The sequence below is a fragment of the Aplidium turbinatum genome, chromosome 5 (assembly GCF_918807975.1).
Source record: "Aplidium turbinatum chromosome 5, kaAplTurb1.1, whole genome shotgun sequence".
Classification (NCBI taxonomy): domain Eukaryota; kingdom Metazoa; phylum Chordata; class Ascidiacea; order Aplousobranchia; family Polyclinidae; genus Aplidium; species Aplidium turbinatum.
The window spans coordinates 35,193,751-35,217,968 of NC_137476.1; the positions used below are offsets into that span (position 1 = coordinate 35,193,751).

The 24,218-nt window shown below is 37.5% G+C and overlaps 1 protein-coding gene and 1 long non-coding RNA gene across 3 annotated transcripts in view; one reads left to right on the forward strand and one right to left on the reverse strand.

Moving 5' to 3' along the window:
• Window positions 1-502: 502 nt before the first annotated feature.
• The window catches only part of LOC145770320 (uncharacterized), a 47,239-nt gene continuing 23,523 nt past the window's right edge, over window positions 503-24,218 (reverse strand). The window contains exons 27-48 of one of the 2 annotated variants that reach the window (XM_082581921.1): window positions 23,796-23,961; window positions 22,657-22,784; window positions 21,831-21,972; window positions 20,800-20,988; window positions 18,898-19,052; window positions 18,332-18,539; window positions 17,266-17,362; window positions 16,637-16,772; window positions 14,758-14,955; window positions 13,722-13,827; window positions 12,937-13,083; window positions 10,860-10,984; window positions 10,042-10,188; window positions 9,462-9,699; window positions 8,036-8,157; window positions 6,962-7,098; window positions 6,365-6,527; window positions 5,066-5,237; window positions 3,446-3,619; window positions 2,124-2,270; window positions 1,520-1,773; window positions 503-729 (exon numbers count right to left, since the gene is read on the reverse strand). In XM_082581921.1, the coding sequence (XP_082438047.1) occupies window positions 703-729; window positions 1,520-1,773; window positions 2,124-2,270; window positions 3,446-3,619; window positions 5,066-5,237; window positions 6,365-6,527; window positions 6,962-7,098; window positions 8,036-8,157; window positions 9,462-9,699; window positions 10,042-10,188; window positions 10,860-10,984; window positions 12,937-13,083; window positions 13,722-13,827; window positions 14,758-14,955; window positions 16,637-16,772; window positions 17,266-17,362; window positions 18,332-18,539; window positions 18,898-19,052; window positions 20,800-20,988; window positions 21,831-21,972; window positions 22,657-22,784; window positions 23,796-23,961 (3,378 nt within the window). In that variant the 3' untranslated portion in view covers window positions 503-702. Of the gene's footprint in view, window positions 730-1,519; window positions 1,774-2,123; window positions 2,271-3,445; window positions 3,620-5,065; window positions 5,238-6,364; window positions 6,528-6,961; window positions 7,099-8,014; window positions 8,158-9,461; window positions 9,700-10,041; window positions 10,189-10,859; window positions 10,985-12,936; window positions 13,084-13,721; window positions 13,828-14,757; window positions 14,956-16,636; window positions 16,773-17,265; window positions 17,363-18,331; window positions 18,540-18,897; window positions 19,053-20,799; window positions 20,989-21,830; window positions 21,973-22,656; window positions 22,785-23,795; window positions 23,962-24,218 lie in introns of both variants that reach the window. The other variant, XM_082581922.1, reaches the window with a different exon arrangement.
• Window positions 8,328-15,315, forward strand: LOC145770322 (uncharacterized). Its single transcript, XR_014289142.1, has 3 exons — window positions 8,328-8,752; window positions 9,286-9,340; window positions 15,198-15,315. It is a non-coding gene; the product is annotated as an uncharacterized LOC145770322 (long non-coding RNA).

A 24,218-nucleotide genomic window follows, 5' to 3' on the forward strand; every position in this document is an offset into this window, starting at 1 on the left:
GGGTTACGGGTCCAAAAGCATCCCCCTTGTTAACACTACTGCCCTCCAATGTTCACGCAGTTTGGCATGTTAATCTATCAACTAGGCTACAACTCAAATTGTGCAAAAACTCAGCTGGCAAAATTTACTCTTTTTATTGACCGGCTTAGTGGTGAGTGCGTCCGCCTCTGAATCGGTAGGTATGGGTTCGATGCCTTATCGGGTCATACCGAAGACTTTAAATGTGGCATTGAGTTTTGTTCCTTCCTGGCACTCAGCAAAAGGAATAGATTATGGATAATAATGTACTTGCTATACCGCAACACTGACAATTTCTGCTTTGTGAAGCGTTGAGAAACACCTGCGATGGATACAGCACTCTATAAAAATCCACGTTATTATTCAACGTACTCAGACGGCGAATCAATGTAAAAAGAACAGCCTTTTTACCCCTGGATATTTCCAGCTCTTGTCAACCCAAACAGACTTCCTCCATCTAATGACTCTTAAAATATATGTCAGATTGAAACGTCACTTGTTTGCTATTGATTCACAAACAATTCATTTCCAAACATAAACAAAATGTGATGCAATATTTACAAGATCATCGTAAGGCACGGTTCATTTTTTACGTCATTGCGAAGTGCCTGGAATAAGATTAAACAGGAAAGATTGACACAGAAGAGCAAAAAATGATTATTCGTTGTTTTCGGAGAAGATTCTTCAAGACTCCGATTCCTGGCCATTTCTCTGGAAAATACAATTCATTAGAATAGTTTCAGGGCTTTCGTGTTGTTTCAATGTTCCAGCCAGTTAATCAGTCCTTCTTTTTGTTGATTTTAGGTTGCAGACTATGATGGTTAGTGTGCCAGTCAAGCATCTATCTTTTTTCACTTGGATTCAACTCCGAAGGCTCACAGCGATTGCCTTATTCTTATGACACTACCAGGGCGGTACAGTGTAGTTTGTAGCGCGTGAAACATTGGGTTCTTGTCAAAGTTGCAGAAAGTTTTGTCGTGCAGCTAATAGCGCAATGCAGGTTATCATAACAAGATTTATTGAACTACTATCGGTGCCAATTGTCATTTTACGATAAACAGAGATTATTTACAATAAACAGAAGCTTCTATTGTGAGACGCAATAAAAGCCTTTGTATCCCCTTCTTTAGGATTCAACGTCTGCAAACGGAGAATCAATGAGCTGTAAAAGACTGATGCGCTGAATAGTAGCACCGAGGACGTCGTTATCATAACGACGTCCTCGATAGCACGTGCTAACATCGGGGACAGGCTAACATGTTTTCTGAAACACTGCAAATTGTTTTATTTCCATTTTGTTTTCGATGTCCAAGGGACATCTTCAATTCTTATCTTCAGTGTGTTTGGTCACAGTCGACCTATTCTAGAATAACTGCATCCCTTAATTGACTATGTTCCTTTCATGCAAGAATGCCGTAAACACAAAGTTTAAAGTATTTGAGCTTTTTATCTTTGGTTGCGCTCAGCAAATATACAGGTAAATAAAGCTTTGTGTACTTACATCCCCCATTGTGACAACTGGGTTATCAAAACCAGCACTTTTCGATTGTTTTTGTGTAGTTTCGGTATTCCAAGTTGGTAGTGATGGTAGGCTAATATCTTTTCCTTTATCGTTGATACAAAACATGTAGACGGCTCCTCCAACCAGTCCCACCGCAAGCAGGACACCAATAATTATCCCCACAACCGCCCCTGCACTGATACCTCCCGACCCGGAAGGCTTGTCGGTGATGGGGATACCAGAAGGTCCGACACCTGTAAAATTATTGATTGTTATGCGTTCGTTCCGTCTACCCATTTGAAGGGCTGCTTTCCATTGAGAGACCCCTAATGGGTGACATTACACTGTAGGCTATAGGCTTCACTAGCCAATAATAGACGTGAAAAATTAACAAAGTGAAAATTAACTAAATTATTCGCGAAGGATGTTGCGAAAATATTCTTAAAAGGTGTTAATGTCTGTGGGCATTGCATCTTTTTAAAGGTTAGAAAGTTGAATACAGGAAGGGAGTCATATGATAGCTCACGACAAGCATTAGAAAACAAAATCTATCGTCGGTTGCTTTAATTAAGCTGGGCATTAAACGCTGTGAAACCACAGTTACCTTGAGGATAATAGCAGCTGCTTATGTTTTCATTTCCGTACAAGGGATCCCAGCAGCAAAATCTTCTCAAGCAGACGGATTCATCTATCCCAGGATATCCACATTCGAGGCGTTGGCTTTGATCGACCTCAGAACAAGACGTTAAAGCTGAAAAGATAGCAATTCTCTTATGTTTACTTCCCGCGACGTTTTCCTTTAACGTCTTTTTCAAGAAAACAGAAGTTTGCTAAATCATAACAATCAACACACCTATTCTTGCATACAAACAAAAAAGCCACTTCAACATGACGAAATTCTGCCTGACCCCAATCTCTCGTCAACCAATCAGAACATGTTATTAGAGGCTATCGTCCAATTGTGACCCTTCTAACACTCAACCAGAGAGCTTGTTTCGAACTTTATTTGATAATTACAGAAGAAAAAAGAATAATGGTAGGCCTACAGGTGGGAATCGAACCCACGTCATGGAAATTACTATTTTCTAGCCAAGCAGCTGACGGAGAATAACTTAATTTGCTTTTTTGTTTTGTTTTGTTTTCCATATTTTTATCCTGCATTGCGGGAAAGCGGACTTGAGCGCTATGCATGTGTGTACGCCTTCCGACGTGCACCTGACCCACGCTGCAGACGACGGCAATGTCTGTTTCCGGTTGTCTACTCTACTTATGACTTAAATTTGGTACTAGCCTACCCATTAGGCTACTCAAAATCGATCACTGGATAGAGGCAATTATCGTAAAGTTTCTTGCCCTGAGATTGTATCATCTGTTTTTCGCACTTTTTCACGTCACGGAAAACGTAGCTTATGATTGGTTGATTGGTTCCAGGTTTCAGAGGGTGTGGCAGAATTTTGTCATGTTGAAGTTAAGTTACTAGACTAAAAGACAGACAAGGTGTTGTAACCGTGCCAAAATCCTTGCATTTAGAAAATTGTTTCTCTCCTGAGCACACTTAGTTTGTGTTTTGTCGCTTCTACCTTTAATCTGACCCGTGCTATGTTATGGTAAGTGAAAGAGTATTGTTCATTTGCTTTAGGGATCCGACATAAAATATGAAACTGAAGATTTAAGGGAGCATGACGAAATTGTAACGTAGGCCGAGGCTATGCAGTTAAACACTTTTTTTCACAGCGATTTGTTACTTTAAAAGAAACGTAATTTTATCAATTTATGAAGAATTTTTCTAATTTCATTTTAACCACAGAAAGCCTATCCTACTATCGTGTAGGTTAATTAAATACTGCGTAATAACCTAATCAAAAAATAAATATTATAAAACTATAATCTATTATTAAGTAGGAATAATTCTATTGCTAATTGCACCTTTTGGCTTCTTGCAAATGTACGCTCGTTTGCTGAAGCAGTCTATGTCATTCCATTTTCCATTCCAAGGATACATTTCCACACAATCTTCTCCCTTTCCTTGTCCGTTCGGTTCCCCAGGAGTTACCCAGTTGAAGTAATCAACAGCAGAGTCATCCACCCATTTCCATCCGGCTGGTAGAGTTAGCAATGTTTAAGTGACTTTTCGTATTGAAGTACGAAATTATAGTTAGGCTACTAACTGATTTATTCAATAGTTGTTCAAAGTTCATTAATATTTAGTCCGCCCCGTTAGCTCAGTAGTTAGGCGCTCGGCTCAAGATCATGCGGCGCTGGTTCGACTCTCTAGGTGTGCCCTTGAGCAACGCATTTCAGGACTGCTCTCCATTCAGCGGCTACTGATGGATGGAATAATTCCCCGGCAACAACATTTCAGCAATCGGAAAACTTCACTCGGCCAATCTCGGTAACGAGCGCTGCGTCAAGAGCCTCTACAAGTATGTGAAACTACCAGGAATGACCAATCAAGGCTTTGTCAGTCCGAGGATACAGATTCAATGCCAAACCAACCAAGTTGTCGTAATCTCGGGGTTACTAAAAATAAATGTTGAATTAAAAAAATTGCCCTGTGGATTAGACGTAAACAGCAATAGCTTATTAAGCAGCTAGCTTGCTAAAAAAAGAGGTCTATTGCAGCACAGTAATAATCTATAACTTAACAGCATTATTGCGGGTGGGCCTATAGTAGCCTGTCAGTTTTTCAAGAAAGACACATTTTGATATGTTAATAATTGAAAGTGGTATCGCAACTTCGGCAAAAAGAATGATGACAAACTTCCACGAACTATCATTGCAGAGAACATACATAACCTTGATTCTTCCCTTACCAAGCTGTTTAAATATACAATAGGTAATTTGTATACAGTCATGGCTACCTAGAGATACCACCTAACTTGTTCCATTTTGCAAATTTTTCAGATTTTGCCAACTGTTGGAGTGTTGGTAACTGTCTGAACGAAATTTTTTAAAAATCATATTTCAACGTCTTCTTTGCTGTCTTCTCCATGTGACAGAATGGGTTTTAACATTATCAAGCGTTGAAAAGCAAAGACAATTTGATTTGAATAATTTCAATCAGACTGCTAATCGCCTTTCAACAGCCTGATTGAGGGCTTTTTAACTTACTTTTTCTCATTTTCTACAGTTTCCCTCCTAGGCAACAAAAGTTCTTTTTATCATTATGAGTTGGCAAAAGGTGAAAAAAAACTTAAAAATTCAATTAAACACTAGCAGTATTTCGGACACACAATAAGGCAAAATTCATTACAAAGATCATTAATAGAAGGGAAGATAAACGGTAAAAGAAGTAAAGGCAGACCAAGAATGATTTGGACAACAAACATCACAAAATGGACAAAATTAAGTTATGAATGTGCAGTACGCACAGCTCATGGTCGAGAACAATGGCGCATTGTATCCAACCCTCCAGACGAGGAAGGAACAAAATGATGAGTAATCAAAACTAGTAGCTGTAATCAAAACCTGCAAAATGTGGCAAATCAGGCCACAGTTGCAGGTGGCTATGATGCAGTATATACTATAAATAAATAATAAACTTACTGAATCCGTCACTGGAAAGACCAATGAAAAGATTCTGAGAATTTCCGCCAATCTCGGTTACAATAGCTTGGCACTCGTGATCTGAATGGAAGCTAGCAAGAGTAGCACCCCTCAATTCACATTCGAACGCAGCTTCATGCCAGGATCGATAATCGTCTGAATTCTGTGTCGCCTAAATTTCAAAAAGCAATGTGACAAGGTACAGGATTATTCAATCCAAACTAATCAAACAAAACCAAAACTTAAACAACAACAATAAATAAACTAAATTAATACGAAAAGTAATTTTGCTTGTTTGTTTATCTTTATCCTGCATTGCGGGAAAGCGGACTTGAGCGCTATGCATCGGTACACGCCTTCCAACATACACCTGACCCACGCTGCAGCCGACGGCAATGTCTGTTTCCGGTTGTCTACTCTACTTATGACTTAAATTTGGTACTACCCATTACTCGAAATCGATCACTGGGTAGAGGCAATTATCGTAAAGTTTCTTGCCCAGAGAAACAACTGCAAGTGCGGGTGGCTGGAGTCGAACATGCAGGCTTTCGACTGCGAGCCCAACGCGCTAACCACTCGGCAACTGCTGCCGACATGCCACAAAATTAAATCTCTTTTCTGAAAATTGTGAACACATTTTTGCTTTGAATACATGAGTTTAAAACTTAGGTAAATTTCCAACACATTTAGCGCAAAGTTATTTACGTTAATGTGATGTGTTTTCTTTTTGTGTTAAATGTAATGTTTTGTGTTAAATGTAATTTTTTTGTGTTTTGTGTAATGTGATGTGTTTTCTTTTTACGTTAATGTGTGATGTTTTTACTTTAATGTGATGTGTTTAGATCGTTCTGGTGCGTTTGGTTTTTATGTCGAGTTATAAACGAAACTATAATACTGTTCTTAGTCTAAACTAAAGATTTCCTTAAGACCTTAAGAACCAAGCGTACTCCAAACCGGATATGAAACTTTTGGGTTGAAATGAATTAGCCTACTTCGATATTTCCAAATATTGAAGTTTTGAATCTATTCATTTTATCTATATTATTGTAATTATCATAATGCATACTTTTTAAATATACGTACACCGTGTATTATTTTCCAAGTGCACTACTCATCAACCTGTTCAGATACAATTTGAAATCAATATTGAAAGTTTATCGATTTCTGTATATAATGTCTCAAAAAATAAATAAACAACAATAAGCGTGCATTCAATAAGCACCGGCTATCATATTTTTTTCATTGGTAGTCGATAGACTGACATTGGTGCAAACATATGGTATTAGTTTTAGAACCTACCTGAAACAGGTAGCAGTTTGTTCCGTAGCCAAAATATCCAGGGTCACAGCTTCCTTCCCCAGGATTGGGAGTTGTGGGAGGAGTTGTCAATGATTGTTTGCAAACAAACGGCATTGATGTTGATTGACAGGTTGATGCAGGAAGAGCACTCCATGTTCCTTGACTGAAATATTTTAATAGGCTCAAGCTTAGTTTTACATTTTATACTCATTGTGTAATTTCTGGTGCAATGAAAAAACTTGGAGGTTTGTGGAACATGTTCAGGAATTCATTTAAAAAGCATTGAGATTTACAAAAAGTAGGCTTAAGTAAGCTGTTATTACGTAATAATACGTAAGCTTGCATTGCATTTAAAGGCATCAGTTGTACTGTATTTTAGAAACAAAGCTAGCGAGATAGGCCGAAAAGAAAATTAAGAGACTGTGTAGCAGAAGATATGGAAATATTAGAAGTAAAAGAAGATGCAGCTGACAGAGTGATGTGGAGGACTGACTGCAATCTGCACCGGTGACCCCACTTGAAGTGGGAATAGAAGAAGAAGAAGAATTGTATTTACTTCAAGTTTATAAATAAAAGTCACAACCATAAGTCACTTACTCGTTTATCGTTACGCATCCAGATCCGGACATCAAAATATCTATGTCAGGCTCTCCCATCCCCCAGTTTGTGTAATCTACGGCCCAGCCATCGTCCCACCTGAATGTGGTGGTTGGGTCGCTATTCTCATCAGGTGCCTGAAATGTTGTTGTACTGATCATGTAATCTTTGAATCGTTTTCAACTGTTATTTTTAGTTTACTTCTTACAACTTTAAAATACTTTATTACTACATATTTCATTGTTTTGTTTGGGATATGGACAGCTTTGTCTGACGCAAATAAATAATAATTATAATAATTACCTTTATCATTATTATTGTACCAATTATTACTATTATTAATATGAATGTTATTGTGTTGCGGCTGAATAAAAGCGATACGACCAGATTTTCGTGAAGGTAAGTAGTTATTTGTTGTGAATTGCCTGTCACATAGCTGTATAGCTGTCAGAGAATTTTCAGTAGTTTGGCCGCTTCAAAACAAGATACAGCTTTTTTATATACAGTATAAAGTTTGTTTTATCAAATTCAAGTTACTATTATTAAAAAACTCCTACAGCCTGTTTCACTCTTTATGGAGATGATCACAAGGTCTTTGTTCAAATAAAGTCCAATTATTCAAATAGAAATGGATTTTATTTGAATAAGGACTTTCTGATGAACCCAAACAAGGGGGAAACAGGCTGTAGAAGTTGTTAGAGAAATAGTTTAAACACAGGACTTAACTTTACTACCGCAGATGTGAATAACTTTTTTTTCTTTTTACTGAACATCAGTCTATCTTTGTTTCAACGTAATTTTCCGATGCTTGACATTTATCATATAAAGAACAGGGAAGCAGATGACTCCATGACTGATATACAGTAGTCGTTCACTGCTTCCTGTTTATTGTGGAATCTAGATTGTTATGGTGCTACTTTATTCCAATCGTTGAAGAACGCACCGAACTATTTTCGCAAAAGACGAAATAAAAGCTTTCTTTCTCTCTCTCTTCAATTAATTCTAAACAATAAAGAGATTTTTTTTGGTCGTCCGATGTACCAACATTTGCACTGTCAAGTCGCACAAACTCACCATTGTTTTGAAGCTTAATCCTGTCCAAATACTGGAGCCTGTTGTGATGTCACGCCAGAACCAGCTTCTGATCAAGTTGTTTTCATAAACGTCTTTGATGCTGGTTAGGAATACGTTGTCCCCTGGTGACGTATAATGTTTATGACGTAATAAACTTCTCTTCATACGTATCCCACACAGAGTACAGTAATTGTCGCTATAATTTAGTTTATTATAAAATTGTTGTGCTTGTTTTAACTTGGTTAGTTTATAAACCTAATCTTTGTTTTTGCTTTTGATGGAATTGATATCTTTAAGCTTACGCAATTACAAAATTAAATAACTAAATTAATTTTTAAATGTAGCTTTGAGTGCCCAGAAGAAAAAAATTTTACCCCGTAGAGTTAAAAAAAAATTAGAATTTTTTTTAACAGGTGTAGTACAACCAATACAAAGTAGTTAGCTATTCAATTTGTTGCAAATTCGCAACATTTAGCTGCAAAAAGTCAATTAAAAGTATTTCTTTGCTTTGCTGTTATCCCAAAAATTCGTTCCACTCTGCTAAAGTCATTTACTTTTAAAAATCTTTGTTGCTTTACTACATGCAATATAGGAGGCGACGAGATAAAAAATGCAAAACAAGTGGTCAACATTCGGATAACGTTTAAAATAGTAATACTGTTCCATGTTTATTAGAACTTTTAAAGATTCCGCTGAAGAACCAAATGGGATATTAAGGTAACTTTGATAAATAATAAGATAAAATAAATGATTGATTTCAGTTGGACTGCTTAGCATTGGACATTGCATTAGCGTATTGTATGTGATCTTTGTTATTACACTATTGATTTGTCGTAATAATTTGTTTTATCATATTTTTAGTAGTTAATATTATATAAATTTATTACAACATTTATTCTTAATACCTAGTATTACTAATTTTCTAGAGTAGTTTTGTTATTGTTAATTCTTATTATTAATTTATTACAATAAAATTGTTTTACTTATTTAATTTTAATAGTTTAGTTTAGCATGTTCTTTATAATTAATGTCTATGGCTGATTAATTTATGGTAGTAAATTGTTTGGTATTACTAAATAACATAACAAAGTTATTATATTATGTTTTACAATTAATGTTAATTGCTTGTAAACGTTTGTTATTGCTAATTATATACTTTTATTATAACTGATTACTTTTAAGCTAAGCTATCAATTTTGGAAATATGGTTTGTTATTGTTAATTAATTTGATTATTTTGTTGTATTGTAGGATAATTTCAAAACAAACAACTTTTAAAAAAGCTTGGCAGTATCACACTAAATCGGTAAGTTTAAGTTTATTAAGTGGATCTGTCGCCACACGACTGTGGCTTTGTAAGTACAATCCTATTCAAATACAATCTTTAAAACACAATTATGCAATAACAATTCTCAATATGAAGTCACCTTCAGCCATGCAGGCAGCCTGTGCCTGCTCTTGCGTCATAGCCACATCCATGACTTTGTAGCAAGCATCGTTGTATGCGTAGTAGCCTGGTGCGCACACATCTGGAGCAGGTGTGGTATCTGGGTAATCTGTTGACCTCATCATGTAACAGGAGTATGCTTTGATGTTGTAGCAATACTGGTCTGCCCACCTCCCTGCATTACTTTCTGAGGATGCTACTTCAACGCATGTATCATCCTGAAAATAGAACGGTTGTGATTAATTGGCATTAATCGTGTCTCAAGTGGAGAACTTTGTAGTTTGTTAGTTTGGTATCTAATTAAAAGTTTAGTTTTTGTAGAAATGCAAAAAAAATGATGAGGTTAAAACACCGCACAATCTTGCAAGAGGCAAAGATTTCTTATTTCTCAAAGCTGCAGTTCTTTTCGTCTGACCTCTTCATGAGCTTGTCATCTGAATAAAGTTAACCTAAATGTAGTGAGGTACTTGTAGGTAGACGGAAAGAAGAAAAAAGAAAGCAAATCTTGGCTAATCGAGGCAAAGTAACCCTTTAAGACTATATTTCGTATGCTGGCTTACCCCATAATAACCGTTCGGCTCAAAATCGTCCCAGTTTGTGTATGTCAGTTCAGATTGGTCATGCCATGCGTATTCTGCACTGGTGCGACCAGACAAACCGATCCACGCGTTTTGACGAATCCTCCCCAGCTGACTCACGACAAAAGCCTGAAGGAGAATCACATTTAATTAAAATATGTTATAAATGTTATTTGAATAATTAATAAAAGCGATTGAGTTCATATATATAATTTTACACTACAAAAAGAGTTGCTCAACAAAAAGAGTTGCTCAATACCAAGCAAAAAACTAAGCTGAGTGAATTAAAGCAAATATAAGCAATACCATCTAAAAAAAAACTTGAAAAACCTTTTTTTCGTTATCTTTTACGTAAGTTAATGTACTAAACCGCAACTTCGTATAGCTGTGCAGGTAATAAAGCAGCCTACTTTAGTTTTGGTTTATTCTTTATTCTGAGCGTCCCAAAGCATTTTCACCACACCACGAATCAAAATGGATCTTTTCTGCTTTCTACTTGTAAGATTATAAATATTGCTAAATCCGAGTATTTTTTTGAAATGGTCTATGATAGGGAGTTGTACATTTCATTTCAGTGTTAGCGCCCGTGAAGAAGCTTTTTCACGGGCGTTAACAAGTTCCGTTGCAATGCTAGAATCTTTCGCTTTGTTGCTAATTATATTAGCTAGCAGCCGTGTTTTGTTTTTGCGAGTCAAATCCACTGAGTTAGAACGTAAAACTTACCGTAAGAACAGGTCTACAAATAACTAATAGTTCACAAACTAGCTCTTGCGTTTTATCTTAATATTCTATCAACAAACCTGTTCGTATGAATTTTGTATCGTTGCAGGTTCTGCAGAGTTATTGTTACACTTCTCGATCATATCGTACCAATTAAGCTGGTCGGTACCAAACATGTAACACTTGTTCCCGTACGCCATAAACCCTGTAATATGATATACACATATCTATAAACATGATGGCACTTGCAAATAGATTGTTTACTTTTCTATGTTGTACAATTTCATGCTGTACTAATGGTAGACAGAAGTAAATGCGTGAACTAATGGTGGACAATAGTGGGCTAATGGTGGACAATGGTGGACTAATGGTGGACAATGGTGGACAATGGTGAACTAATGGTGGACAGAAGTAAATGCGTGGACTAATGGTGGACAATGGTGGACTAATGGTGGACAATGGTGGACTAGTGGTGGACAATGGTGGACTAATGGTGGACAATGGTGGACTAATGGTGGACAATGGTGGACTAATGGTGGACAATGGTGGGCTAATGGTAGACAATGGTGGACTAATGGTGGACAATGGTGGACTAATGGTGGACAATGGTGGGCTAATGGTGGACAATGGTGGACTAATGGTGGACAATGGTGGGCTAATGGTAGGCTAATGGTGGACAATGGTGGACTAATGGTGGACAATGGTGGGCTAATGGTGGGCTAATGGTGGACAATGGTGGGCAATGGTGGGCTAATGGTGGACAATGGTGGACAATGGTGGGCTAATGGTGGACAATGGTGGGCTAATGGTGGACTAATGGTGGACTAATGGTGGACAATGGTGGGCTAATGGTGGACAATGGTGGACTAATGGTGGACAATGGTGGACTAATGGTGGACTAATGGTGGACAATGGTGGGCTAATGGTGGACAATGGTGGGCTAATGGTGGACAATGGTGGGCTAATGGTGGACAATGGTGGACTAATGGTGGACAATGGTGGACTAATGGTGGACAATGGTGAACTAATGGTGGACAATGGTGGGCTAATGGTGGACAATGGTGGACTAATGGTGGACAATGGTGGACTAATGGTGGACAATGGTGGAATAATGGTGGACAATGGTGGGCTAATGGTGGACAATGGTGGGCTAATGGTGGACAATGGTGGACTAATGGTGGACAATGGTGGACTAATGGTGGACAATGGTGGGCTAATGATGGACAATGGTGGGATAATGGTGGACAATGGTGGACTGAAATAAATGACGCTTTTTGGGTTGTGAGGACGCTGAAGAAATGAAATATCATTTTTTACATGCAGTCGAAAGATTAATTTAAAGTGGTCCTATACTTGATTCAAGTGTCGTGTATGATAAGATGATTCTCATTGTAGCCTACCAAGCTTTCGGCACTAAGGATAGTAGTGCCGAAAGCTTGGTAGGTTCCTTTTTCTGTGGCCGGTTCCTTTTTCTCGGCCGCCTTTCCTGCAGCAATTATGCCTACCCAATTTATTGCACCCTAGGTAGGTGAGCGGTGTTTTCAACAACCAGCTGAAGCCGGGAGTCGAGCCAAGTTTGCATAATTGGAAAGCCAACGCCTTATCCGTTGCACCATCCCACCGCTGTCGAAAGTCGAAAAATAGCTTAAGCAATCGTGCGTACAAAAAGTCCAAGTTCTAAAAGGGCATCAGCAAACTCCAGCGTTTAAAAGTGCCGAAATTATTGTCTGCTTTGAGCTGTCAGTTATCAACAGCTGTTCTATTCCTTCAGGTGCTATTTCAACTTATAAAAGTGGTGAAATTCGGTTAAAGCTCACCGGTTCATGCGAGCCTGTTATAGCAATGATAATAATCTTTCATAAGTTCATAAGGGAGATCACAGCTGATCAAATATGATCAATCTGTTGAAGAAGAAGAAGAATAATCTTTGCAAACCGACTGTTGGCAAGTTACAAGTATAAACCAACACATGCGTGTATATATTAGCTGGTGGTCAGAGACTCTGTTGTTGACTTATTTGTGTACACCCTGAGAGCTGAACCAGAGCCGTGTGATCTTGAGTTAGGTGCTTCACCACTGAGCTGACGGGGCGGACTATATGCTAACCTACCAGGCTACCACTGATTAATACTAACAAGTAATGAATTGAAAACTTACCAGCTGGGCAGCCTCCTGGTACCGGGGGAGTGGGTTTTACCTCTGTTCCTGGACCAGCCCCGAGATACTTTTGACAAATGAACGGATTTTGCACTCCACAGTTGTCGTCATTCCATAAGCCAGTATCGCTCTGTAGTTCTGCGCAATCTATCAAACGTAATAGGAATATTACATTTAAGACGGTCTTTGTTAATGTTGTTATTTTCAACAACACTTGGTGATCCTGACAGGCGTGATCAGGGTCGTTGAGAGGATAATTTGGGCGTGGTGCCAATGAGATCTTTGAGTTCCAAATCAAGACATTTCTAAAAGAAACGCACTGTATCCAAACATGCACTGTATCCAAACATGCACTTCAAGTTTCCAGGCTCTTGGGAAAGTTTCTGGCTCCCCAAATCATCTCAACCCTGGTCTAAAAGTACCCCTTGGACTCCTTGTCAATGCTACTGGGCTTAACCATACAGTCTCAAAAAGTATATGAATATAAATCAAGTCAAAATTAGTTACTAATTCACGGAAAACATTAACAGCCTGTTTCACCTCAATAGAATCATCAGAAGGAATTTGTTCAAATATAAATGTATGTGCCGTCCGATTTTAATAAAATCTTACAGACCTTCACCAGAACATGCTCTTCTAAGCATGGACTTTAGGCTATGCTTCTGCTTATTTTTCTTCTTGCTTTTTTGTTCATGGTTTACCTATGCCTCATGCATAGCTATTATGCGTTCAAAGCATCATCAGGTCGGATTATAATTTCCTTACGCTGTGTAAAAATTACTCACCCTCTTGCTCCAAATAATTGTTCGGCTCTCCATCTGCCCAGTTTTGGAAATCCACCGTTGAATTGTCGGACCATTGAAAGCTTCTGCCATTGTCACTTCCTAAATCCTGGGCAAAAAATCAATCTCAAAGGTTATCAAAGTGCTTTGGTTGGTTGGTTTTGAATCTTCATTTTCGGACTGACAAAGCCTTGATAGGTTATTCATGATAGTTTCGCATACTTGCAGAGGCTCTTGGCGCAGGGCCGGTTACCGAGATTGGCAGTGTGACGTTTTCCGATTGTTGAAGTGTTGTTGCCGGAGAATTATTCCATTCACTAGATGCCGCTGAATGGAGAGCAGTCCTGAAATGCGTTGCTTAAGCGCACGCCCTGAGAGCCAAACTTGCGCCGTGTGATCTTCAGCCGGGCGCGTAACCACTGAGCTAACCGGACGGACCGTTATAAGTCATACCAATACAAAACAATGGTTTTGTGTCATAGTTTTGTAATGGCTGATCGCCATAAAATGGGTTAATTTATCTTTTATTTGTAAATTTAGATGAACCTTCTTGCTGTGACACTGTAAGAAATGATTCTACAGGATGTAACTGCACAAAGACTGAGATATTTCATATCCCTAAACTTGTCTATATTGCCCTTTCAAATAACAATTGTTTTGAACGTTAATAGACCTACTACTTTTATATTTTATTGCCGCTCATTTCAGATCTTTGCTCTTTAAAAATAGTTTTAAGCCCCAATAATGGATCGATTGTTTGGTTTCGTCGAGTAGTCTAATCATGTTTGTGCTTATATAATGATTTGCCAAATATAATATTTGGCACTGACATGGCCGAGAATTGTATTTCCATGACTTTCTATTTAATTACTGTCTGTCTAGCTTTAAGCGTTTGGGTTTATTCACATATAAAACCAGACCTCGCTCTTTTGAACGCCGAATGAAAGCTTTCACTTCTCGGTTTTGAAGTGGACTATTTGTTTGTTTAAAAATAAAAGCAACGATGCCTCAATATCATAACGTCACAACTTTAACTTACTTTCAATCCAATCCACATCACATTTGCCGAACTTCTATAAGCTCTGCCGAGAATAAAAGCGTTCTCAGCGTCGGTATGTATGGACACCAAGTTACCGCCTCTTGCCGAACAATTCCTTTGTGCAGAAACCCAGCCCCGCATATAGCTGTCCTCGAAAAGATAACACTTGTCAACATCTGGCGATGGTTGGAATAAAATCTAAAATATACAAAATTTCGTTTCACACAAGAATCTTAGAGTAATTCTACAAAAAGTAAAGCTAATTTTCGTTCTTTTGCACCCAGCATTATTTCAAAATAATTTCCGCGGATGTGTGACACAAATCTTTGGGTCATACTGTAATAGATTATTAATTCATGATTTCCTTTACAATGCGTGTCGTTGGATGGGAAATATTAAGATCTTTGAGGGTAAAAGTTTATAATGGGAAAAATTTTCAGGTTTAAAGAAGTCTCACAAATCGAACCTTGCAAAAAATTTTGTTTCTTGATCAGAAATTGCAAAAAAAATTCTGGATTCAAAAAATTGCATTGTAAATAATGCAAGAAAGTCAAAGCCTAAAAAGAACTGTGAAATCATTCCATTTGTAGTTGGTTTGAACAGAAAGCTTTGGAAGAATGTTGTTTTGCAGTTGTACACAAAATGTGGTTTGTAACGACGAAGCATTAAACGTATACGAACAATTTTGTTCAGGAGTGAACATAGGGGAGATGCAGGACCTATTATACAGAAGGACCTATTATACAGCGCTGTATTTTCTTTACTTCAAAATGAATGTTTTCGGTTTTTATGGTTTTGGATCGAGATTTTAGTCCAACTTAGTTATATGAAGTTTCGTGTGATAAAAGCTTTCGGTTCAAGAGAAACACAGGCTTTTCCATTTTTGGGTCAAAATGTAAATTTTTGGAAGTTCAGCAATAACGCGATAAATTTTGTTATTAAAGCTCTTTGCAAAAGTTTGCATTTATTTACGGTTGTGTGGTGATTAACCTAGGTTGTCACAAAATTTCAGAGTGATTGCTTGTGTAGATACTTTTGTATTAACTAAGAAATAAAAATGATTCCTTGAAGGACCTATTATACAGTAACGTCCAGGACCTATTATACAATGAGTTAAGGCACTTGAAGAATTAACTTTTGTATGTTTTAAAATTAAGCCTTACTTTTCTAGCAACATTATATTACACGTAAGCTCCAAAAGTCATTTCAACAAAAATAGTGAATTTTGGCCGTGGCGGAAAAGAGTTTAACACCCCCCTTATGAAGACGCCTCTCCCCCAATTAAGAGCTATTGATGTAATGCTAATCAATCTTACTTTGGCAATTAAAGTGTTTATAAACACTAAGTATTATTATTTCACATTTTTATGTTCTTGTTTTTACTGTGAAAGTGAAAAAACATGTTTTGTTTTTCAATGTTCGCTTGTGTATAATAGGTCCTGCAGGGGCAGGACCTATTATACACTCTTCAAAAAAGTTTGTATAAGCTCTAACTTCACAAAAATAAATCCGATTATCAAGATATTTATACAGTCAATAACCATTGACCTTGGCCGTATTCTGTAAAAAAATTGTCTAATTTTGATATGAGCTGAAAAAATGAGAGCAAAAAAGAAAAAAATGTATAATAGGTCCTGCATCTCCCCTACTAACTGTTTTGTCTGTTGTATCCAGGCTTACGCCCGTGATTAAAGATTTCGATTAAGTGGAAGGGAAGGCAAGGAAGCCAATATTCGTGACCACCTTCAAGCATGCCTTTAAGTGTCTTAACAAAGACACAGCCGCATGCTCATGAGCGGTGTCGAACCGGCGCCCTTTCAAACGTCGTTCCAGGGCTCTCACCTCTCGGCAATGCAACCGATAGCATATTAACTCATACCCATGTTCCATCTGTTCCACAGGCTGTCGATACTTGACCCCCTGCAGTGGGTGGAGCAGGGGAAGGTTTAGGGATCGTTCCTTTAGGAATTTTGCAAATCCAATTTCTCGCTGTCTGACAGCTGATGTCGTTCCATCTGCAATGAGGTCAAATGAAAAAGTTAGTTGCTTGAACTACAGTACAATTAATGTAAACATAAAAAATGCATTCATAAGCGCTGTAAATTGACACGATTAACTGCAAAAATTGCTGAATTTCATCAATATAAAGAGATTTTTTGCGAGCACTTTTCAGAGCACGGCTGCTCAAAGTTTTGTTTAGCCACATGCCTCCTTTTCGGTTTTCGCAAGTCTTGGCAAGCGTAATGAATTTTTCACCTATTTTTCCCTTGAAATTTGGCTTATTCTAGAACCCGGACGGGGGGCCACAGATAATGTTCCTGCGGGCCACACGCAATCCGCAGGCCGCACTTTGGGCACCGCTGCGTTAGCGTAATAAAAGAAATATATAATATACAGCGCAATGCAAAATATTGACTTATTGAAACTACAATTAGGATACTTAAATCGAACAAAATGTTAAACAAAGGTGGCACAGAAAAAAAACCTTCAAAGCAAAGATTTGCTTACGATCCGGTATAGTAAAAGCTGTTTTCAACGCAATCTTCATTTCCATTGAAATCATTTGGCTCACCAGCAGCCCAGTTTGTGTAGCTCACCGCAGTGCCTGTGTTGCAATTATTTGTAAAAGAAACGAGTTGGTTTTCATTCAGGTTTCTTATACTCTTCAACTCAATGTTGAGCATTTGCAAACACACCAATTATATTGTGTTTTGTTGACCATGTTGGCATGTAGCTTAAAGACTCGTCTTTCGATTTTCCATTTGGTAATTACGTATCTACTGTGTGTGCACATCATGTCGTACCAAACAATGCATGTATTGTTTTATGTTTTGACTCTGATTGTTGTTTCATAATGAAGCAAAATATTCAATTGTAGCAAATGGTCATGGACTTGCACGGCCAGAATGCATTGTCACATCATTATTGAAACAGTAGGCTTACTGTGTCGGCCCTGAAATGAATCACAGGCTGTAATATACAGCAAAGATTTGTATAAATACAGGTAGATAAATTATAATATCAGTCTACAACAAACCTACTAACCTACCGAAATGAATTGCTAACTTAGCAAGGACACTATCACAATCAATCAGAAAGTATATGAAAACAACAATTACGTGCATTTTGATTGCATTAAATTTTGAATTTTTGTTATTCGCCAATGAAAAAGTTGTAAGAGTGGAAAAGCTCTGCGTTTTGACTTAAGACAAGGATTTTTAATCAGGAGTAGATCACTTAAATCAGGACACTTAAATCAGGAGTACATCACTAAGAGATGCGAGACTACTTCCAAGAGGTGCATGGATGCTAAATCATTAGAATTGGTTATTAAGTTACCTAAGAAGCTAATCTTGTTTACTATGGCTTTTAACCAAAATTCTGAATCGTAGGCGGCTTTACTTTGCAGCCATTTTAAGTGTGTATGTGTGTGTGTGTGTGTGGGGGGGGGGATAAGAACTGGTTGGAGATTTCAAGGTGGTGCGAACAAGGAAAAAGATAAAGAACAACTGACTTAAGACAATAGCGAAAACTTGGACTAAGTCGTTAAATATGCAATTTAATTGAGTGTTACCATCAGTCCATTGGTATCCACTTCCCTCTTCCGTCAAACCCATCCAAAAGTATGTGGAAGTGTAGATAGGGTAAGCAAAGACAAAGTCAATTATCTTCTGTTCTTCTTCGGAGCTATGTAGAGACACAAGATCTGCTCCTTGAGATCTACAGAAGTCCAGAGCATCAAACCAAGACAACATTTCTACTTGATTTTCTTTGGCATTGATCTGTAGAACATTACAATATTGTTGTTGATTGTATTATTTTAATTGTAGAATATTCTAATGTACAACAGCAGTTACTGTTGTCAAGCAACAACTAAGACTTTCATGAAAAGACTAAAAAAACTTTTCTGCTTTTGATTTCATGAAAAAAAGTTGTAAGTAATCCAAAGTTATTTTGAAAAAGAAAATTACGTTTTTTTTCATGTAGCGAGAGTCACTTGGAATAAAGTGACGTTTTGCTAATGACCGGTTTATAATTCCCCTTTTTTTGCAAGATTTCTACATCATATAGGCTATACACGTCGTCAATGATGACATCACCGCTATATCATTGTCTAAATACGTTTACAATGCAATTCACCTGGTAGCAAAACGCAGTCTCGTCATCACCGTACCAGCCATCCGTGCAAGTCCCGGCTGTACTTGGAGTGGTCACAACAGGTGGAGTGTAACCAACTCGGTCCTTTTCGCAGACGTAATAACGATTTTCGCCGCATATATCAATACGCCAGAATCCTATCAACACAAAAGTAGCATTTTCTGATCGTTTGCTGTTTGCTGATCGTTTGCAACCAATTGTATTCGTTCTTGTTACTTTGTTTTTACACTTTCTGATCTATCAAGCAATGGAATTAAAAAAAGATTAGATCATTGGTTACAGATTTTATCTGTACGGTATCTCACTTTAGAGCAAGGGTCTCAGACCCTTGCTTTAGAGCAGTGGTTCCCAACCTTTTTGTTGTCACGGACCCCTTTAGACAAATTATTAATTCTGCGGACCCCTACCTAAATTTTGCCTGAAACTCAATTAACATACTATTGACTATTGTAATAATTATGTTACTCAACTACTGTAGCCTACTGTGTCATATTGCATTGCCGCTATGACTCCTGCGGCAAATATCAGGTTAAACTGTTGCTCAAATAAGAAAATGAATGAAGTGTTCAAGAAATGTCAGCAGTATTTGAATATTAAGATGACCAAAGTGCCATGCCGAAACTTTTTAACTTGAGTTTTTGACAATGCAACACGCATGTCATCTTCAACGTCCAGGCGATTTCGACGTTTAGTTTTTATTGTAATAAGAGCTGAGAATCCTGCCTCGCAAAATTAAATGGTTATGAATGGTAACAAAACAATAATCGCTTGCTTTGCCAAGAATGGGTAAGTTTTCAGTTGTGAGCACCAAAATTCTTCCACAGTTTTTGAATGAAATTCAATGCGTAATAACTCTTTTGATCTCAAATCAATTAGGTCATCTTTACTGAGATCGTCATCGCAAATGTTGTTCAAGTCAAAAAGAAAAGGATTTCGAATCCATGTTTCAACTTCGTTCGGCAGGTGTTCTAAATTAAAATAACGTTGAAATGAGATTTACAGTGTTTCCAAGTGTGCGCAAAATTTTTCTCTCATAGAGATCAAAAGAGTACATTCTCTTTGAGTTTCATCCATCAAGATAAGATCTTCTAACTTTGGAAAGTTAGCGTAAGTACCTGCTTCCAATCTGCGTTTCCAAACCGGCAACTTGGCTAAAAACGCTTTCAGTTTTTCATCTGCATCAATTGTCACACGTGGTCCTTGAATGCCACGATTAACATTGTTAATATGACCGAAAATATGGGCTAAGTTGGCCATGCGTATAGAAAACTTTTACTCTCAAACAATTTTGAGAGGGGACTTCCTTTTGCTTTTCAAATCGACATGCGTTGTGGTTATGTGGTAGATGTAGTTTAAGGTCGATGTACACACTGTAGGCAGCAGCATAGATTTATTTTAATGCATACCGGTACAGTTTATTCTCGCGGGCTTGAGCTTGACACATTTGCATTTAAAGAGAGAAATGAAAGTAAAAAGATCGCTTTGCGTTTTTTTTCCAAAATTCATCAAAGTAATCACGGACCCCCAAATGCTTTCTCACGGACCCCCAAGGGGTCCGCGGACCCCAAGTTGGGAACCACTGCTTTAGAGCAACATTCACGACCTGACCACAATTTCTTTGGGAAGCTTAAACCATTTTGTAAAAATTATTGAAATTTTAAGATGTAGTGCATTCAAAATGTATAGATCCGTCTTGCAATGGTGTTACAGAAGCTTCAGTTAAGCAGTTGCTAGATAGTTGATCTATTGTACACAAAAGGTATTGAAGTGTGAACTGATACTCAAAGTGTTATATAGGCTACTAGTAAATGCTAGTCAAAGTCACTGAAAACAATAAAAACATAAAAGTTGGCATCATCTATAAACTATGGGATTAATTTTTACCAGTTTGGTCATCCATAAACGTGCAACCATATTCGTATCCCGTGTCGCAGTTAATCCACCTTCCCTGATAGACAGGATCAATACTGCACCAGGGAGTGTCTTCCAACCGTGCCGGGTGATCATATGTCGTGCACTCATAATAGGTCACTCCTTTGTATTCGAATGGAAAAGCGCACGAAAATCGAACGTCTAAACAATTGCAAATACAACACTCATGAAAATCAACATTTCTCAGGAATCTACAGTATGAGGTAATTTCCCACAATAAGGTACAACAGAGTCCATTTGGGACTACACTCAAACAAATTTGAAACCTTTGTTTTGTTGGTTTGTCATGTTTCAAACCGGTTATTGTGTAAATTAAAAACAAAATTTTACTTGGACAAGCAAATTACAATATTTTTTTTTTAAATTTCTACAAGACGAACAATAAACAGACTTCATATATGTTTTAGGCAAGTTTTTTAAAGTCTAATTTCGATTTATTTGTTAAGTTCATACAGGCAGCCTTTCTTCAAAGTTATGCAAACTTAGAACTTTCCAACTTCGAAGTGGGCTTATTTAAGTAAAGCTACTAACTAAATAACATATTTACAATATTTAGGCACAAGATATTAGTTTTTCCATGCGCTTTGTCCCATATATAGTTTTTGTCCCATATAACTTCTTGAAAGTTGACATTTGTTGTATTTTATAAATATTTGCAGATTCCTGATGAGGGCTTAAGTTAAGCCGAAAACGTTTGACTGTTAAACTATTTGTAAATATGTGAAAAAATATACTGTTGTAATGCTCAACCCTGTGGTATTGTTGTGTCTTGCCTGTCTTTGTCCCATATCAAGTATACCGAGATCATACGTTACTGCAGACAGGATGTCACTGTTTCGACCTTAAGGTTTCATCAGTGTAGTAAACGTAAACGTACACTGGACTTAAGCGCTTTATTACTCTACGTCTACATACTGTAAGTACTTCAACGTGGCAATTTTTCCATTTGTGGTACGCATTACATTGATCCATGTCAGACCAACCTGGTTCGTTTTGGTCCCAATGCGTGTACGTCACTGGCTCTCCGGTTTCCCACTCATAATACAAGGACCCCGTTTCCTCTGTCTTGGCAGAAAGGCCAATCCACGAAGTGTAACCCAACCCCGGGGCCAAAGTATTGGTCACCTTTAGAGAAGAAACGATATTAACTTCTATAAATTCAACATTTCATTACAGAAGGGTAACCGGTTTATCATAAACAGGAACTTATATGCTACATTTTATCCGTTTTATCCGTTATCCGTTTTTCATTCAGGCACGTTTTAAACCTTTCAAGGTTTTGCCACGTTTTCCCGTTCGTTAACGTGCTGGTAGGTCTGTATCGATTTTTGTAGTTAGTATCTTTTTCGTCCCGAACGCGTTAATGACGAAAAATAAAATGATTGATTGATTGATTCTGTTTATATCTATTATGCTATTAGCGAATTGTACACAATTCGATACAAATATTCATTTCAGCGGGGTATGGTTATAACACCAACAGCATAGTAAGATCAACATCTTGCATTTTAAATACAAAGTAATATCTTATTTTTCAAAAGGTTATTAATCATTTCAATTTCTTATTTTTCTTGCTTTTTAGGTTTTATTTTCAGATGTTAATTTGTCTTCATCACTGTTTGTTTTCTGCCCTTTGATTTCAACCAGAATTTCACATCATCACTTTTACAATCCTTTTATTTCATATTACTTCGTCTATCTTTTCCACTTTATTTGGATTACTCGCTAAACAATTCCATTTTTTTTCTAACCTAACCACTCAAAGTGGCGTTTATATTAGGATGGCAATCTCTATAGTTTGATTCTTACCAGCGCGAACACAAACGACTGTTCGTACTCATCGCTGATGGTGGCCAACTTCCCACCACTCTCTTCACAAATCCGATTCCCGTACACAAAAATGTACACGTCGGAACTCGCTTGATAACACGATGTGCCTGCGCAATATGTCAATAAATACGTTTAATAATTTGTATTTAATAATTTTAGAACTAAACAATGCCATAGTGTTAGCACTTAAAACACATAAACATCCCGAAATGAACCATTTTAAAATATGCTGTGTGAAAGTATCAATAAAAATAGTTATAAAAAGTAACTCTTTGCAAAATCCTTTCATGTCATTATTAATTTTAAATAACCCTTGGCATACGGAACGTGCCACAGAGTAAACAAAAACACTGAAATTTTTTTTTCATGCAAGCTACAAAGTACGTTGATGAAATACCGTCACAAAGATAATTTTTGCATAAGAAGCGAAAGCACAAATCAAGATTGGGCTGCCATTATTACAAATAAGTGCAGAAGATATTTGTAAATAATTGCAAGTGAAAAACCTCTTTTTATTTTGTTTGAAGTAAGCAATGTCAATGTCAAGACTTGTAGCATATCCGTTCGAGGAAGGGTCGTACTGTGTTTCCCAAACACGCGTAATCCCCAGGGCCGGATTTAGCTGATGAAGAGCCCGGGGCACTTTTAGATCGGGGGGCCCCGTGCAAAAAAATGTTTACAGTAGCATTAATCCAGCTCTGCACTGCACAAGCATTTTGCAGAAACTTCAAAGGCTATAAGAAAATAAATTAATTGCCTAACAAAAAATCACATTTTTTCCACGTCGGGGGCCCTTCAAAAGGTGCCCGGGGCACCTGCACCCTCTGCCCCCCTAAAACCGGGCCTGGTAAGCCCTATTTTGTGACATTGATTGATTTGATTTTTATCCTCAGACAGGGAAAGCTTTATTAAGAGCTTAATTCTGGAAGTTTTGCATACTTATAGAGGTTTTGAAGCGCTGACACAGGCCCGGTTATCAAAAATGACTGATATGTAGCCTACGGTACACAAGCTAATAAAAATGAAAAGAAAAAAAGGGGTCCATTTTCTCCTTTCATATCAAGATGGATGGACGTCATCCATCCTCCTCAACAATAAAAATGACCCATTTTTCTTACCATAAGCCTTCCATCCAACATCACACCCTTCATCTGGCACAGTGGCGTCTGGCGGAAGCGGAGGAAGAAGCTCTTTCTTCTTCTTGCACAAATAAGGCAATGTTGTGTCACAATCTTTATCGTTCCAGTACGCCTCGAAGCGATACATGTTCACACATCTGTGTTTCTAAATAAGCACACGCGTATTGCTTTGTTAATTTGGTAACAATTGAAAAGGAAATGAGCGTGCTTTTCAATACTGAGTATTCGTCGTTATTGAAAATTTGTATTTTCCCAACAAGAACTAAATTGATACAAAAAATAATGTCGTTGGCTAATTATGCTTTTCTGCTTTATTTTATTTTCGGTTTCACATGTTTTCTTGGCAGGTGTATATTTGAAAAAAAAAAAAACTTAAGTTAAAGCTTTAACAGGTAATCTAAA